The 19,194-nt window shown below is 35.9% G+C and overlaps 1 protein-coding gene across 8 annotated transcripts in view; it reads left to right on the top strand.

Annotated features, from left to right (window-relative positions):
• The window catches only part of CDC27 (cell division cycle 27), a 57,784-nt gene extending 43,754 nt beyond the window's left edge, over positions 1-14,030 (top strand). For 3 of the 8 annotated variants that reach the window (XM_010816379.4, XM_005220915.5, XM_005220914.5), the window contains exons 15-19: positions 2,414-2,531; positions 4,362-4,490; positions 8,498-8,572; positions 9,609-9,765; positions 10,999-14,030. In XM_010816379.4, the coding sequence (XP_010814681.1) occupies positions 2,414-2,531; positions 4,362-4,490; positions 8,498-8,572; positions 9,609-9,765; positions 10,999-11,081 (562 nt within the window). In that variant the 3' untranslated portion in view covers positions 11,082-14,030. 8 annotated transcript variants of the gene reach the window in all.
• Positions 14,031-19,194: the final 5,164 nt, after the last annotated feature.

The following is a 19,194-nucleotide window of genomic DNA, read 5'->3' as shown; positions in this document are numbered from 1 at the left end:
AGTGCTAACAAAGTGCAAAGACAGTGTCTTATTAATGGGGCTGGTACCCAGTAATTTTTCTTGTGAGATTATTTCTTTGTTGTCATAAATTTGAAGAATGGTACATACTGGTTGGTAGCTTCTAACCTAAGTGGTTTTTTATGTGAAATTTATACCTTTAACAAACTCCTAACTAATGCCAATAGAATTCCAGATGCTTATATTGAACACTTTCTACTTTTTCTCCTACTAAACTTTTGCAAGTATTAATATCTGGTATTGTTACTTTGATTGTTAAATCAAAATGGTGATGAAAATAGAGAATGGTTCTCTATCATAATTATAATAACAGTATAATTCTTCTATTATCCAATAGGTAATTTCTGCTACCTTTTGGATAATAGAAAATAAATGTAGAAAACTATCCATAGTTGTTGCTCTTTGGCAGATTTATTAAGTATTAGTTCTGGTTTATTAAGTTTATCAAGAATGGTCCAGTTTAAGTAATATCTGTTTTACTTTTTTATACTTGTGCGTAAGTAGATGAATAGGAAGGTTAATCTATTAATGATTGGGTTAATCATAGCAGTTTCTAAATCTGAAGCACTAGATTACTGAAATATATTTTTTGATTTGTATATGTGTTTTTTAATGAATTTTATCTCATTTCTAAGTAGTTACATTGCCTGAAAGATGGCCTGATGAGTACTAGCTTCTGTTGACCAGTTAAACAGTCAGGCTTGCCAACATTCACATAAAATTCTCTGTGATATTTTCAGAGCTCAGTTCTTAATAGGACTTGAGTTGTTTCTTAAATGTGTAGTTATCTGTTCTGCCATATTTCAGTAGTTGCATTCTTAACAAAATTTACTGTATCAAAATTGTTATAAAAATAATTGTTGCATTTAGAGAAAAGGAGGTATATTCAGACTAGCAAGCTTTTACTGGAAAGACTTTCAATATTGAGTTATTCAGGTAACTAAGTATTTAACTAAACTAAGCAAATTTATTTTTCCAACTCCAAGGTGAGTAGTCTTTCTTTAGTTATCTCCATTTTCACTATTATTAGCACAGAACTTTTCATACCTTTTCTTGATCTCTAACATAATTATAATAATCATTTGTTGATTATTCCCCTTCATTATTACCTAGTTTCACCAAGAGGGATCCTTAATGTAAATCCGTCACAATGTATTTGATGTTTTGAAAATTCAGGGAACATTCCTGTATATCATCTTGATACACTGTTGCATAGTCTTTAAAATGTGTAATTTTGATATCTATGTGAAGCCTTTAAAAATTATAATTTTGAAGTCTATAAGTTTTGAAAGCTATAGGAGCATATTTTTCATACAGTGAGTGGGGAGAGGGTAAGCAGACCATTAACTATGCATACTGTAATCATAGTATAAAATATATATGTATTTGGACAAATAATATGGGAGTAACATTATTAGGAATTTAGGGTCTAGAATCATCGAGGGAGGATCTGAATAGAATACTTGTGTGTGTGTTTAGTCACTGAGTCATGTCTGACTTTTCACTACCCTGTGGACTGTATGTAGCCCACCAAGCTCCTCTGTCCATGAGTTTTCCAGACAAAAATACAGGAGTGAATTGCCATTTCCTCCTCCAAGGGATCTTCCCAACCCAGGGACCAACCCTAGGTTTCTTGGAGCTCTTGTATTGCAGGCTGATTCTTTACCCACCCTTCAGTTCAGTTCAGTTCAGTCGCTCAGTCGTGTCCGACTCTGCAACCCCATGAATTGCAGCACACCAGGCCTCCCTGTCCATCACCAACTCCCGGAGTTTACTCAAACTCATGTCCATCGAGTAGGTGATGCCATCCAGCCATCTCATCCTCTGTCGTCCCCTTCTCCTCTTGCCCCCAATCCCTCCCAGCATCAGAGTCTTTTCCAGTGAGTCAACTCTTCGCATGAGATGGCCAAAGTATTAGAGTTTCAGCTTTAGCATCAGTCCTTGAACACCCAGGACTGATCTCCTTTAGAATGGACTGGTTTTATTTTAAAATGTGATTGATAGCAATACCTATCTCCTTGGTTCCATCTAGGATTAAATAAGGTAAATCAAAGAATTTAATAAAATTATCAGCAGACACATGATAATCGCTCAGTAAAAATTAGCTATTAAATCTATATTGTAGTGGTAGGTCTAAGGATGTGGTTTCTTTTTTTCTAGTTGTTATAGTTTTATTTGATTGATTGATTGATTGACTGGATTGTTTTTACTTATAAAAATGACTTGTCTAAAACACTTGGGCAGTTTTTTATCATGTTAGATTTTGCCTACCCTAAGACCATCAGTATTTTTCTACTGGTTTATTAAAATGCCACATTCCATACATATCCTTTTATTAGCTAAACTAAATTAGCATTTCACATCCTTAAAATTGTATTTTATTTTAAACTCTCAGGTATGGTTTAGGAATGATTTATTACAAGCAAGAAAAATTCAGCCTTGCAGAAATGCATTTCCAGAAAGCACTTGACATCAACCCTCAAAGTTCAGTTTTGCTTTGCCACATTGGAGTAGTAAGTAGCTTTCTAAGTATTGTTCGGTTGATCCCTTTTGGAGTGTTTGTTATTGGCTTAATTGCTGTAATGAAAATTAGGGGTTTTTGTTATTGTTATTCTTGAAACAATATCCTGGATTCTTTTACAGCCAAAAATACCGCCTTTTTGCTTGGCATAAAGAGAAATCATGGAGTACCCTCATTCCTTGGGCAAGTTACTTAATTTCTCTGAGCTTCTATTTTGTGAATGACAAATAATGCCATCTTGCCTACCTCATAGGGTTATTATAACACTAATATGAGATACTTGATATTTTTGAAAGCAGTTTTCCATGTTAATATTTAGCTCCTAAATTAAGTAACTAATAATTTAAGGCAAATGATTCCTTGTATTTTAGCCTCTGAGTGGTATAGATATGTCAGAACTAATTAAAATTCTTATAAAGTGGTGAGAATGGTCAATTTTATGTTTATATTTTTCTTACTGTATGTGATAATAAGTTGTACTTTGATAGGATAAGAGAACGAGTATGTTTGTTTTTTAAAATCTCATTTACTAATTTCTCTGAAAGCTTGGAACATTTTTTTTAAGTTCTTGTTCTTGTCCTTTCACCATTCTTCCCTCTCCCACTTTCCCTCCCTCTTTTCTTTCTCTTTGCAAGTTTGACCTTTGTGGGAACAAACATACAGTATAAGAAAAATTATATGAGTTTGGAATTTCACTATTCATTTTGGGGGCAGAATTCTAGCTCTTTATAATGATTTTCTTAAGAATTGACATGGTAACTTTTACAGTTAGATACGGTACAAAAATATAGGGAAAATACATCAAAGATTTTTTTTCTGTCACTTTACTTAAACCAAACTTGAGTATCTCTTGCTACCTTTTAGTGAAGTTGAACATTTTTAAAGCAGGCTTTCTTAAAGGCCATAGTCCAGCATTGTGTAATCTGTGGGTTCTAAGACCTGGAAAGATTACTTCTCGGCTATAGTCTCCCTGTTTTTTTTTTTTTTTTTTTCAGTATAGTTGATTTACAGTGTTGAGTTTCAGCAAGGTGATTCAGTTATATATACATATATATTCATTTTCAGATTTCTTTCCCATTATAGGTTATTATGAGATATTGAATATAGTTCCTTGTGCTATATAGTAGGTCCTTGTTGTTCATGTATTTTGTATATAGTCATCTGTGTCTGTTATTCCTAAATTCCTAATTTATCCCTCCTTCAACCCCCTTTCCCCTTTTGTAACCGTCAGGTTTTTTTCTATGTCTCTGAGCCTGTTCAAATTTATTTTTAATATATAATTTATCTAAGAATGAACATAGCAATATGAGTACACATGAATAAATAATGAGACTTGATTGGGTTTGCTTTTGTTTTTGTTTTTTTTTTTAAGTTATTTGAAATAAATTACTTACTACCTAGAATTACAGATCAATGGTTTTCAGATATGTAAAGCAGAAGAATTATTTTTAAAACAAATTCCTAAAATAGGTAAAAGTGTAATTGTTCTGAGTAAAACAAAGTTGGTAAGTTTCAGAGCCAGAGCTCCTAGGGGTTCTTGAAAAATTCTGAGAAGTCTAATATTTAGAGGACCATAATAAGTCTGTTAAAATGTATTATCTAACAAAATAGCACAGATTTTCTTGTGAAGAAAGACTAAGGTTTTTCTTGTCTTTTAGGCTTAAAGGTAACCAAATATCTACTCTAAAGATAGAATCTGATTATCATTATGGAGAGTAATGGTGAATTGGGAGCTGTGTTGTTTTTGAGTCACACTATTTGGTTTTTACCTTTCCTCATAAATATCAAAAGGAAACATTAATAGAATCTTTATTTCTTGTAGGTTCAGCATGCACTGAAAAAATCTGAGAAGGCTTTGGATACCCTAAACAAAGCCATTGTTATTGATCCTAAGAACCCTCTATGCAAATTTCACAGAGCCTCAGTTTTATTTGCAAATGAAAAATATAAGGTAAGATATATATATATATGTGTGTGTGTGTGTGTGTGTGCGTGCGTGTATCTTAACAGTCCTCAACATAGTACTATTTAAGTTTTGCCACTTTTTAAATAAACTAAAAGTTATTTATACTTGAATTTTTGTCTTAAATAGTTTATTTCCCCATTTTTAAAAGCTATTTCTTTTTTGCCTATATTTCTTCATGAAATACAAGAAGGATGGGTGTGTATATATTTAGGAATAAAAGTTTATCCTTTAAAAAGATTTCCTATAGGGAAAGGCAGTTACCTTAAATGTAAAACCTAAACCATTGTATTAGGACCAAAATATATGAACAGAATAAATGAATATATGTGCATTATTCAATAAGTATTTATTTGAATGCCTATTATTAATATATGTCAGACACTAGGAATATAGTGGCAAATGAAGCAACCATATTTTCTGCCTTTGAATAGCTTACCATCTAGTACTCCCTTAGAGGGAGAGTTAGTCACTCAATCATGTCCAACTCTTTGTGACCCCATGGAGTCTTGCTCTGATTTTCTTTATGAAGAAGTGGATGTCTAATCTTACTGTTCTGCCTTTTACAACGTCCTTTAAATCTAATAAACATTTAACAATTTTTAACTCGCTCTTTGAAGCTTACTATAATTATAATTCAGCATTTGTTTTCCTGTCTTGGCTTCATTGTACAAAAATTTTTAAAGTTTTTATTTAATCTGATATATGGTCAGGTTCTTCAGTTGAAGGATTTTATTTATTAATCTTAAAGGCATAAGCAATCTCATCTAAGAGGAATGCCATGTAAATCAAGCCTATACTTGCTTCAAGAAACCCATGTTCTAATCTGACCCATTGTCCAGGCCAGAATGGGTATAATCATTTTTGAGTACCAGCTTGGGGCTCAGCCAGATTATCAGGTTTACTTTGATGCATGATTAGGTGTAGGTTAGAAAGGGGGCATAAGAAAAGTTACTGACTGCTTCTGCAATGTCCTGCCTCCGAAATGAAAATCAAAACTGTTAGAGGGCCACGTCAATCTCTTTGTGGCAAAAATCATTACTAGACACAACCCTGTCTAATGTACAGTTATTGGTATATAGTTGTTTAAGTCTTCTAGGGCAAAAAAGAGAGCTCTTCTGCTATGTTGGATACTATACTGTGTCTGTGTTAGAAACTGTTTCTCAGAGTTTCCAAGTAGATTATGTGGGGGGAGGGGGGTACAGCATAAATGCATGAAATTTTGATAACAATTGTAACCTACAGTCATCAGATCAGATCAGATCAGATCAGTCGCTCAGTTGTGTCCGACTCTGTGACCCCATGAATCACAGCACGCCAGGCCTCCCTGTCCATCACCAACTCCCGGAGTTCACTGAGACTCAACGTCCATCGAGTTAGTGATGCCATCCAGCCATCTCAACCTCTGTCGTCCCCTTCTCCTCTTGCCCCCAATCCCTCCCAGCATCAGAGTCTTTTCCAATGAGTCAACTCTTCACATGAGGTGGCCAGAGTACTGGAGTTTCAGCTTTAGCATCATTCCTTCCAAAGAAATCCCAGGGCTGATCTCCTTCAGAATGGACTGGTTGGATCTCCTTGCAGTCCAAGGGACTCTCAAGAGTCTTCTCCAACACCACAGTTCAAAAGCATCAATTCTTCGGCGCTCAGCCTTCTTCACAGTCCAACTCTCAACATCCATACATGGCCACAGGAAAAACCATAGCCTTGACTAGACGAACCTTTGTTGGCAAATAATGTCTCTGCTTTTGAATATGCTATCTAGGTCATAACTTTCCTTCCAAGGAGTAAGCGTCTTTTAATTTCATGGCTGCAGTCACCATCTGTAGTGATTTTGGAGCCCAGAAAAATAAAGTCTGACACTGTTTCCACTGTTTCCCCATCTAATTCCCATGAAGTGATGGGACTGGATGTCATGATCTTCGTTTTCTGAATGTTGAGCTTTAAGCCAACTTTTTCACTCTCCACTTTCACTTTCATCAAGAGGCTTTTGAGTTCCTCTTCACTTTCTGCCATAAGGGTGGTGTCATCTGCATATCTGAGGTTATTGGTATTTCTCCCAGCAATCTTGATTCCAGCTTGTGTTTCTTCCAGTCCAGCGTTTCTCATGATGTACTCTGCATAGAAGTTAAATAAACAGGGTGACAATATACAGCCTTGACATACTCCTTTTCCTATTTGGATCCAGTCTGTTGTTGCATGTCCAGTTCTAACTGTTGCTTCCTGACCTGCATACAGATTTCTCAAGAGGCAGATTAGGTGGTCTGGTATTCCCATCTCTTTCAGAATTTTCCACAGTTTATTGTGATCCACACAGTCAAAGGCTTTGGCATAGTCAATAAAGCAGAAATAGATGTTTTTCTGGAACTCTCGCTTTTTCCATGATCCAGCAGATGTTGGCAATTTGATCTCTGGTTCTTCTTCCTTTTCTAAAACCAGCTTGAACATCAGGAAGTTCACAGTTCACATATTGCTGAAGCCTGGCTTGGAGAATTTTGAGCATTACTTTACTAGCGTGTGAGATGAGTGCAATTGTGCAGTAGTTTGAGCATTCTTTGGCATTGCCTTTCTTTGGGGTTGGAATGAAAACTGACCTTTTCCAGTCCTGTGGCCACTGCTGAGTTTTCCAAATTTGCCGGCATATTGAGTGCAGCACTTTCACAGCATCATCTTTCAGGATTTGGAATAGCTCAACTGGAATTCTATCACCTCCACTAGGTTTGTTCGTAGTGATGCTTTCATAGAAAATATATTAGTTCTAAACTGTTGTGGTGTAGCAGTATAGATGTTTGGGGTACAACATCTTGATTAAAATACATTCAAAGCAGTGATTCTAAAGTGTAGTCTGGGCACTTCTGGGGAGTTACCAAAAATCTTTCCAGAAAGTCCACAGGTGAGAACTATTTTCATAATAATATTTAGATGTTATTTGCCTTTTTCACTTTCATTTTGTCACCAGTGTACAGTGGGGTGTTCTAAAAGCTACTTGATGTGACATCATAACAGATTAAATGCAAAAGCTATCTTCTCTTAACCAGAGATTTGCAAAAACTTTAAGCAATGTCATTCTTCTCACTGACTTTTTATTGTTCTGATTAGAAAAATATTATGTTAGTTGACATAACTAGGCCAAATTCCTAACAAATGGATTGCGAATCGGTGTTTACATGTAGTTTTTAACTTAATAGATAATGTTAAGTTGTCCTCACACAGAGTTTGCATCAATTTGCAGTTCTGCCCTCAGTGATGAGAATACCTGTCTTTCCTCCCTCATGGTAACTTTATGTAATATCAAACTTTTAATTTTTATCTGTTTACTAGGTGAAAAATTGACAATTTCTCATTTGGGGAGCTGTTTTTTATTTTGAATCATCAGATCTTTCTTTTAAATAAACATACAATTTTCCTATCTGTCTTCTCAATCTCCTGAACCCCTTTAGCAGTAGTCAGAAGATTACTGGACAAACTTAGCAGTAGTCAGAAGATTACTAGACAAACTTAACTCAGCAGTAGTCAGAAGATTACTAGACAAACTTAGCAGTAGTCAGAGATTACTAGATAATCATTAACTCAATTCTAGGTTCTTCATTATTAGTTAAAATGGCAGGTTGGTATTCAAAGCTAGTGCTTGTGTCAGGGAGAAGGTGTATTAACAGAACTTCAGAAGTGTTCTGCAACTTAGTTTTTAAAACATCTTTATACACAATGTGATTGAATTTAGCTGTTTTAAATAAAATTGTGACAAAAGCTAGGGTTATCACCTCCATATTTCACAAAGAATTGTGTATGTTTTCAGTGAATTTGAGTGAATTCCTGACATTTCTTAGTTCTTGTTGTAATAGTATTTTTCTTGCATTTTCACAGGGATTATTGAAGCAAGGTAGTACTTTGATTAAGATCTAATAAGCTTTAGTTAAGATTTGAGAAATTAAATAAAATCACTTGCTTAGTCAAAACTGTAAAAATTTTGCTATTGTATTTTTCTTTGCTTTTTTCAGTCTGCTTTACAAGAACTTGAAGAATTGAAACAAATTGTTCCCAAAGAATCCCTCGTTTACTTCTTAATAGGAAAGGTAAAGATTGGGGCCCTGGTTCTAAACTCTATCATAACAGATACTAACTTTTGAAAAATAAATATGTTGTATTGTGCACCATCTATTGAGCAAATTCAGCTAGATCTCTGAACTATATACTCTGGAAATAAATCATGGATTTAGTTTTTATTAACATTTAAGAAGGTGATAGATATCCTAATGAAGAAGCAAGAGCACACACCCTGTAATCTTTCTGTAGTTTTGGAAGTATATCAGCACTTGCAGCCCAGTGACTGATAATGAGTTCATGACTGAGACTACCTCAAGGAAAACCGTTAACTTCCAGTTATCAATAAAATACACAAACATCTCCCAAAAGAAGAAAAATAATACCACGGTGTTGTCTTAGTTCAAAAAAATGGCTTGCAGAATTTCTGAGGCAGGACTAGTCAGGACTTTACACACTGGGTCCCCAGAAGCCAATTGGTTAAAGTAAGTGAGGATGGTGGACACTGGTGAGAGTTGCTTTGTATGTATGGTTACCACACGCTCAGTTGTGTCTGACTCTTTGTGACCTTTGGACTGTAGCTAGCCAGGCTTCTCTGTCCATGGGATTTTTCAGACAAGAGTACTGGAGTGGGTTGCCATTTCCTCCTCCAGGGGAATCTTCTCGACCCAGGGATCGAACCCATGTCTCCTGTGACTTCTACATTGCAGGTGGATTCTTTACCACTGAGCCATCAGGGGACAGTTGCTATAACTCCATTTAAAATCAGTGTAAATGAGTACTAATTAAACAATTTATAGTCCACTGTCATTGTTCCAAACAGAGTGAGATGTGTTGGAAGCTCACTACCTGAGAGATACAGGCAAGGGATTCTGAAAATAATACCTGAATATATTAAAAGGAACTCAAAAGTTGGTATGAATTCTTCTATAGGATGAAAATGTCCTGTTCTTCAGAATGAACTTACAACATACCAATCAGGAACCCAATTTAAATTTAAAATGTTTAGGATTTTATAGATGAAGCTTACAACTTAATGAAAAATGTAGTGCTGCTGTTTATTTTTAGGTTTACAAGAAGTTAGGTCAAACGCACCTCGCCCTGATGAATTTCTCTTGGGCTATGGATTTAGATCCTAAAGGAGCCAATAACCAGATTAAAGAGGCAATTGATAAACGCTACCTTCCAGATGATGAGGAGCCAATAACCCAAGAAGAACAGATCAGTGAGTATCATCCATGTGACTTAGGTCTATATGTGATTATTCAAACCAGAAAGCTAGTGAAACACCGTATCAGAGGAAACAGATACTTCTTTATGGCACAGAATAAAGTGGAAAATTTTTTGAATATTCAGAAAGCTGCCTTTTGCATAAGAATTTTATTTCTAAACAATAGATTTTTTACACCAAATGAAATTTTAGGGAAATTGAACAGGGTAATAAAACAACAGTGTGCATATGGAGCCAGGTAACTAGTTTCAGTTCTGGATCTAGTTTGCTGTGTGATTTTCACAAATCCATTGCTAATTTTTACCTGAGCTTCAACCTATGTAACTAATGCCTGGCTTACCTGCTTCCTAGGAATGTGGTAGGGGGAGAAAAGATGATAGGTGTGACTATGTTGAAAACATTGGAAGTGCTAAGTGAATGAATAATAAATTTGTGAACATTTTAAAGTATTGACAGATCTGTAGTAGTGGCTGTTCAAATTCTGTGTAACTCTCACATATCTAAAATCTAAATATTGTACATCTGAAACTAACATAATATTGTAAGTCAGCTATACATCAGTTAATTAAAAGGCAGATAAATATAAATTGAGAGACCTCTGATAAGATAAACTAAGATGCCTTTGTTCCAGAAATATATTTTATATTTTTGTGAACTAATAGGGACTATCCCCAAAGTGAAGTCAACAGTTGGGTGGAATGTTAGTCTTTTTTAATGTCTTAGAGAATAGTTCTAATTCTTAGGTTGAGTGTGTGCTAAATTGCTTCAGTCGTGTCCAACTCTTTGCGACACTATGGACTGTAGCCCACCAGGCTCCCCTGTCCGTGGGATCCTCCAGGTAAGAATACTGGAGTGGATTGCCGTGCCCTCCTCCAGGGGATCTTCCTGACTCAGAGACCAAAGCCACATCTCTTAAGTCTCCCAGGCTGGCTCTTTACCACTAGCACCACCTGGGAAGCCCAATTCTTAGGTTAGGGAATAAGAATTCATTAGAGAGAGACAGTTTTAGTAGTTAAAACTCTTAATGGTTAAATGCAATAAAATAATCTTAGACATGCTGTAAAATAAGGAACTTGAATTGCATTTTATTGAAGGATATCAGGATTTTTAAGGGCTTTTGTTTAAGGTCTTAGCTCTCTGAATATAATAGTTTTCTTTACTTATTTTCATGAACTAAAAAAAAATACTTTTCAGATACCTTACTGTAGACCTTTTTTATTTTTGAAGTGGGAACAGATGAATCCCAGGAGAGCAGCATGACGGATGCTGATGACACACAACTTCATGCAGCTGAAAGTGATGAATTTTAACTTCTGGAAATCAGACCTTTGCAACTGGATGTGTGACTCATGCTGACATGTTTCTTGTCCTTCCATATACTGAGTCTTCACTCTTGAGCCAGCATTGTCATCATCCATCACTTATATCCTGAGTGTGCCACTTTCACTGGACCCTGACTGTACACAGAATGAAAGGCAGTGCAATATTTAGCTGCTAAGAAGACTGGCTCTTTCACCAGTATGAATGACAGTTCAGAGGGGATAGGGTGGGAAACTTTCTTTTTCTTTCTTTTTTTTTTCTTTAATCTCCCTTTGTTGGAAAGCTATCATGGAAGGAAGAGTTATGTTTTATCCTGAAGGAACCATTAGATATGGAAAATAGTGATGAACCAGAATCTCTTGGTCGTTTTTCCAAAAATTTGTTTTTACTTGGTTCTGTTCCTGATAAACAAAGTGACTGACCTTCATTTCTAGGTTCTTCAAGAATGGTGTTAGCAAGTGCCAGATGGAACAATAAAAGACATTGCCTATAACAGAGTAACCTGATTGCCAAGGAATGTAAATTACCTTAAACTTCAGTGTCTCCCATAACAAATGTAATGAGCATATAGGGACTCATATGTAGGAATCAATATCCCTCCATAACAGTGTACACTTATTCTTGGTAAGAATACTTTAATGTCCAACCAAGAATTTTAATTTATTCATCTTGCCTCAAAGTGTTGATCATCGTTATCTTGGTATTACAAACTTTAAAATTGGTCCTTAACATTTTTCCTCTTCTCTTTGAGCTCTGTGGGATCACCTCTAACATTCAGAGATGATAGAGGGGTTGCCCACTGAAAAGCCAAAACAAGGCTCTTAATAACCATTTAAGTTCACCAGAAGAATCAAAATGAGAACACTAAATGGAAAGACTTTAAGAGATCATGATAGTGAAAGCCTTAATACAATCAGAATCCTACCATAACCTTGAGTTTATATTTGTTCAAGACAGTATCCCTTTGACTTTCTTTAAGTGTTTAAGCAAGGTGCAAGAAAGTGTGGTTACCTTTGGTGAGGTCATTTCCATTCTTTTCTGCTCTCTGCTTCAGATTATTTCCAGTAGTGTGAGTTACCAAAACATGTACTGAGAGTGATTGGGTTTAGAATATTAGAAATGTTTAGCTGCAAAAATAAAAACAAAAAACCACCCACTCTTATGAAGGAGACGAGTTCTCTCTTGAGTTTATCGTAATATAGATTGATGTCTTTGGGGAATGACCACAATTTTAAAGATCTAATTATGCATAATAAAATGGGAATTATTGGAATTTCACAGTAACCGATTTAAAGTTTTAAATTGTGTATCTCCTTTATTGTAATGTTTGAAATTTTTAGAGAAACTTTAGTTAACATTTTATTAAGTGCCAATGTCAGAATATAACAAATTTATAGTTTCTTACAAATGACAGGCCTACAGTTATTGTTGTGGATTATTTGATGAAGGACAAACTTATCTACTGGTTACATGTATTTTGTTAGTCAAGCTGTGAAAATAAGGTGGATTACAGAAGATGTGAAAAAATTTTAGCCCGTAGTCTCAGTAATTTTCTGTCATTTACTGTTAATCTGCTTATTTGAATATGGATTAAATTGCATTATAAACTAATTCAAGTCAGAGTGTTAGGTTGGGTATTGGGGTGCCAGAGAGGTATTTAACAAAATTTCCTACCTAAATCTGTTTATGTGCTGCCTAAAAAAATAATTTATAAGAAAAGGAAAGATTGGGAGTAAATGAATATCATTAAAGATTCCCCAAGGCTAGCACTTGAATTCTAACAAATATTCCATTTTATTATCCGTTAGTTCTGTAATATTTAATTTTATATTCTTTTATTTTTTTTAATTGGCAAATCATAAGCCAGCTGTATAACAGTATCAAATATAGAGTTTTCATAGAAAGCTTTGATCTGAGCTCTTTGTTACAAAGCTTGGAGAAAGCTATGCTCAGAAAACAATTTGCTGATGTATAATTAGTTATGTTTTGTAGTAGGAATTTATGTCCTGTGCCAGAAGTAAGTCTTTCTGGTATTAATTTTGAGACCAAGAATAAAAGGATAGTTGTGGAAGGCACAGCATGGCTATGGTTGGTTGATCGATAATCAGCCCAGATTGATCTGACTGCATTTTCCTCACACCTCTACTTTCAAAGTCATTTAGCTGTTGGAAGCATTTCCTACCTATTTACTGTTTCTGGCTTTCTCTTCTTTCTTTTTTGCATAGTATGGGGATCAAATAACCAGAAGAAGATACGCATTTTAATCAAGCAAAATGATTGCTTCAAATTTCAGAAGTATTTTGAAGGAAATCAGAAATACTAAGTACTTCAACATCATTTTTTCTCTTTAAGCCTTTCACACGTGTGTATACACACACACACACTCTTGTTCAGAAGTTATGTTGTAGCATTGGATATTTTTCCCCCTTGGAAATGGTTCTTAACTCTGGGATTTTAGAAGGTTGGAAATATTTTTTCAAGAGAACAATGGTACTCAAAATAATGAAAGGTGGTCCTACTTTTTCTGTATTTCATTACTTTAAAAATTTTATTTTTTTTCCAAGAACTGCAAGTAATATTTGAACCATGCTGCTGTTGTACCTTAAACAAAAACTCAGTGATAACCAGTATTTAGTCTATTAAAAATGCTCTTTTTGAAGAAAAAAGTTTGCAAGTCTCTGTTTAGCCAGAGTATAGTATGGGTCTTCAAGAGAAATATGGTGACCTGTTTTCTTTGTGAAAACCTGGGAAAATGCAAGTGTGGGTGTGATGTGTGTGTTATATATGCATTGAAACAATGTAATTTTGTGTCTTCTTTTTTGCTTTTCCTGACTTATTTCAGAAATTGTACAGTCTTGGGGGGGAAAGTCTTTTCTGTTAATATATTTGCAATTCATTAAAGGATATGGAAAATCCAAATAAATTACTTTTGAAAGCAATTCATAATCAAGTCATTAAAGCTATATCAGAGCTGTGCCATCTGTATTTTGATAGTGAGGCACAGCGAAATAGTGAAAGATTAGTATTATGTTCCACAGAAGTCTAGGGCAATGCTTCTCTATTTTTTTACTTACACTCTCATCTAATATATATATTTATTTTAAAATTCACACCCCTTTTTTAGTATTATTTGGAGTTTCAAAATAAATATTGTGACAAAAATTGGTAACTTTAGAATGTATTTTTCCCACACTACAAAAGCCCCTTGCCAGCAGCTGCCACTTTGCAAGTCAACTGCTTATTTCTCAATCATGTGATTTCCGAAATTCCTTTAAAAGGGACACAAAGCTCTTTTCTAATTAGAATCCATTTTAAATATCAAGATCTGAAAGAAGTAGAATATAGAGAGCAAGTTTTACTCTAGCTTGATATCTTGTAGAAGACTAAAGGGTTTTGCTCAGACTTGAAGAAAGGGTAGCGATAGGGAAAAAGACAAAGTGAGGTGTGCTGGGCAGATTAGGGGATGACTCAGACCATAACCTTCCTAGGACTGGCCATTTGCTGTCAGTAGGACAGGGATAACTAGAAATCTAAGTAGGAAGTATTCTTTGTTTTTTTTAGCCTGTAATTAATGATTTTGTGAAGGTTCAGAAATGCAGACTTTGCTAAACATCTGTGTTTAGTGAGTTCTTGTCATGTGTCCTGTGTTACTTGCCTTGGGTACAGTATTTTCAGTCCTCAACCGTATATGGTAAGTGCTACTCGATTTTACAAGAGAAAAAGACTCTTGAGCAATTAAATGGCAGACCTGGACACTTGGCATTAGTGTATCTAATAAACATTTAGTTTTGGACTTCTCTGGCAGTTTGAGATCATGTCTAATGTTAACTGTCAAGTGTCCTCCCTAGCATTTTGAAATTGGTATCATAGAAGTTCTGGTTTTACAGAGGTAACTTTATTACTAACCATAGATTAAAATCTGTTAAATGTTTAACCCTTTGTCTCTGTACTTCTCACACTGAAACTGAAAGCTCTATCCCTTTCTTGAGTAACTAGAAGTTTCTTTAAAGTAGAAAATTTCAAATCCTCGATTTTCTTTCCATTCTTACTTTTTTTAATTACCAATTTCCCCTAACATAGCATTCTTTTTATTTAACACCCTGAAGATGGAATGTTCAGTTTAGTGCTAAAAGCTGTATTTGAGAAGAAAATCCAAACGCGTAATGCTTCACTGGAATTGGAATAAAAAATGAGTAAGTAATGGAGGAAAGAAAAACAATGAAGTAGATTTAAGGTTTCTTTTTTTTTTTTTTTTTAATTTTATTTAACTTTACAATATTGTATTGGTTTTGCCATATATCAAAATGAATCAGCCACAGGTATACCTGTGTTCCCCATCCTGAACACTCCTCCCTCCTCCCTCCCCATACCATCCCTCTGGGTCGTCCCAGTGCACCAGCCCCAAGCATCCAGTAAAGCATCCAGTATCGTGCATCGAACCTGGACTGGCGACTCGTTTCATATATGATATTATACATATTTCAATGCCATTCTCCCAAATCATCCCACCCTCTCCCTCTCCCACAGAGTCCAAAAGACTGTTCTATACATCAGTGTCTCTATTGCTGTCTTGTATACAGAGTTAAGGTTTCTAATCATGTATTTTTCAAAAGCACTGAGCTGATGTCTAGGAAGTGTAGACTTTGCCCCTTAGTTGCTGTGTGACCCTGAACAATTAAAACCTTTTTTTCTGATCAATTTAATTGTGATTGGGTGCTAAAATGTATGTCTGATAAGAAAAGTATATTGAGACTTCTAGGGCTGGAAAACAATGATACTTACCTGATGACAAATCTGTCCATCTCCCAAAATAACCATAAGATCAAGTAAAACAAAACTATACAGGGTTCATGCCTTCATTATTAAGAAAATACTGTAACTTCAAATTACCTATAAGAAGAGAAAGATTTCCTGTACGGATCCTGCTATCACCATAAGCCTGTGATTGTAGAGCAAGAGGGTGGTGGGTGGGGTGCTAAGTCACTTCAGTTGTATCCAACTCTTTGCAACCCTATGGACTGTAGCCCGCCAGGCTCCTCTGTCCATGGGATTCTCCAGGCAAGAATACTGGAGTGAGTTGCTGTGCCCTCCTCCAGGGGATCTTCCTGGCCTGGGGATCAAAACTATGTCATGTCTCCTGCACTGGCAGGTGGGTTCTTTACCACCAGTGCCACCTGGTAACCACTATAATAACAATTTCAATTTGTATAAAACCATGGAGACAATCCTTGGAAGAAGAGTTATGATAAACCTAGAGGTCATAATACTGTGATTATGGTTTCAGTGCCATGATCTTTTCTGAATGTTGAGCTTGAAGCCAACATTTTAACTCTCCTCTTTCACTTTCATCAAGAGTCCCTTTAGTTCCTCTTCACTTTCTACCATAAGGGTGGTGTCATCTGCATATCTGAGGTTATTGATATTTCTCCCTGCAATCTTGATTCTAGCTTGTGGTTCTTCCAGCCCAGCGTTTTTCATGATGTACTCTGCATATAAGTTAAATAAGCAGGGTGACAATATACAGCCTTGACATGCTCCTTTTCCTATTTGGAACCAGTCTGTTGTTCCATGTCCAGTTCTAACTGTTGCTTCCTGACCTACATACAGATTTCTCAAGAGGGAGGTCAGGAGGTCTGGTATTCCCATCTCTTTCAGAATTTTCCACAGTTTATTGTGATCCACACAGTCACAGGCTTTGGCATAGTCAATAAAGCAGAAATAGATGTTTTTCTGGAACTCTCGCTTTTTCCATGATCCAGCAGATGTTGGCAATTTGATCTCTGTTTCCTCTGCCTTTTCTAAATCTAGCTTGAACAACTGGAAGTTCATGGTTCACGTAATGCTGAAGCCTGGCTTGGAGAATTTTGAGCATTACTAGCATGTGAGAAGAGTGCAATTGTGCGGTAGTTAGTTTGAGCAGTCTTTGGCATTGCCTTTCTTTGGGGTTGGAATGAAAACTGATCTTTTCCCGTCCTATGGCCACTGCTGAGTTTTCCAAATTTGCTGCCATGTTGAGTGCAGCACTTTCACAGCATCATCTTTCAGGATTTGAAATAGCTCAACTGGAATTCCATCACCTCCACTAGCTTTGTCTGTAGTGATGCTTTCTAAGGCCCACTTGACTTCACATTCCAAGATGTCTGGCTCTAGATGAGTAATCACACTATCATGATTATCTTGGTCGTGAAGATCTTTTTTGTACAGTTCTGTGTATTCTTGCCACCTCTTCTTAATATCTTCTGCTTTTGTTAGGTCCATACCATTTCTATCCTTTATCGAGCCCATCTTTGCATGAAATGTTCCCTTGGTATCTCTAATTTTCTTGAAGAGATCTCTAGTCTGTTGTTTTCCATTCTGTTGTTTTCCTCTGTTTCTTTGCATTGGTCTCTGAAGAAGGCTTTCTTATCTATTCTTGGTATTCTTTGGAACTCTGCATTCAGATGCTTATATCTTTCCTTTTCTCCTTTGCTTTTCACTTCTTTTCACAGCTACTTGTAAGGCCTCCCCAGACAGCCATTTTGCTTTTTTGCATTTCTTTTCCGTGGGGATGGTCTTGATCCCTGTCTCCTGTACAATGTCATGAACCTCAGTCCATAGTTCATCAGGCACTCTATCAGATCTAGGCCCTTAAATCTATTTCTCTCTTCCACTGTATGATCATAAGGGATTTGATTTAGGTCATACCTGAATGGTCTAGTGGCTTTCCCTACTTTCTTCAATTTAAGTCTGAATTTGGCAATAAGGAGTTCATGATCTGAGCCACAGTCAGCTCCCAGTCTTGTTTTTGCTGACTGTATAGAGCTTCTCCATCTTTGGCTGCAAAGAGTATAATCAGTCTGATTTCCGTGTTGACCGTCTGGTGATGTCCATGTGTAGAGTCTTCTCTTGTGTTGTTGGAAGAGGGTGTTTGCTATGACCAGTGCGTTCTCTTGGCAAAACTCTATTAGCCTTTGCCCTCCTTCATTCTGTATTCCAAGGCCAAATTTGCCTGTTAGTCCAGGTGTTTCTTGACTTCTTACTTTGCATTCCAGCCCCCTATAATGAAAAGGACGTCTTTTTTGGGTGTCAGTTCTAAAAGGTCTTGTAGGTCTTCATAGAACTGTTCAACTTCAACTTCTTCAGCATTACTGGTTGGGGCATAGACTTGGATTACTGTGATTTTGAATGGTTTGCCTTGGAAACGAACAGAGATCATTCTGTCATTTTTGAGATTGCATCCAAGTAATGCATTTTGGACTCTTGTTGACCATGATGGCTACTCCATTTCTTCTAAGGGATTCCTGCCTGCAGTAGTAGATCCAATGGTCATCTGAGTTAAATTTTTGGCAGCGTGTGGGATCTTCCTGGATTAGGGATTGAACCTGTGTCTCCTGCATTAGCAGACGAATTCTTCACCACTGAGCAACCAGGGAAGCCCAGGGACACATAATCTTATCTGAAGACACAATCCATCTCTATCTCAGCCACTGCAGATTCCTCACCGATATGTCTATGGCCTCTTGCTAATGAAATTTTCTTCCTCCAATCTGCATGAGAAGTTTGGGGCCACCTAACAATCTGGTCATTGCTGGAAACCTCTCTGGAGATCTAGCATTTGTACCAAAACATTAACTAGAGGAGCTCTGGAGTTAGCATAATCAGTATAGATCCTGTGAATAATTCCATAGGCTTTCTTAAGAGCACAAACACCTTGTTTACTCAATTTCCAGGTAAAAAAAAACATATCTTGCACCTTCTAGAAACTTTTCTTAAAAATGTATTAAAAAACATCCTGGTGTATAGTCTATGGGAACTTGAGTAGAATTTGTATCCTGCTGTTGTGTGAAAATTGATAAATCTTAAGTACATGGAATTGGTTCATAGTGCTGCTCAGGTCTGCTATATCCTTTTACTTTTCTTTCTATTCATTCTATTAATTTTTGAGTTTGATATTGAAACTCCAGCTATAATTCTTATTTCATCTACTTAAAAAATAATTGTAATATATAGTGTAACTATGTGTAACTTTGTTCTTTTTTTCCAAGTCTCCTGTAAGCGTGCTATCACAGTTTCATAATTTTTAAAAAATAAATATTAAAATACATATATTCAGAAACAAGTTTT

This window comes from Bos taurus, chromosome 19 (assembly GCF_002263795.3).
Source record: "Bos taurus isolate L1 Dominette 01449 registration number 42190680 breed Hereford chromosome 19, ARS-UCD2.0, whole genome shotgun sequence".
In the NCBI taxonomy this organism is placed as follows: Eukaryota; Metazoa; Chordata; class Mammalia; order Artiodactyla; family Bovidae; genus Bos; species Bos taurus.
This window is presented reverse-complemented; position numbering and strand designations above follow the sequence as displayed.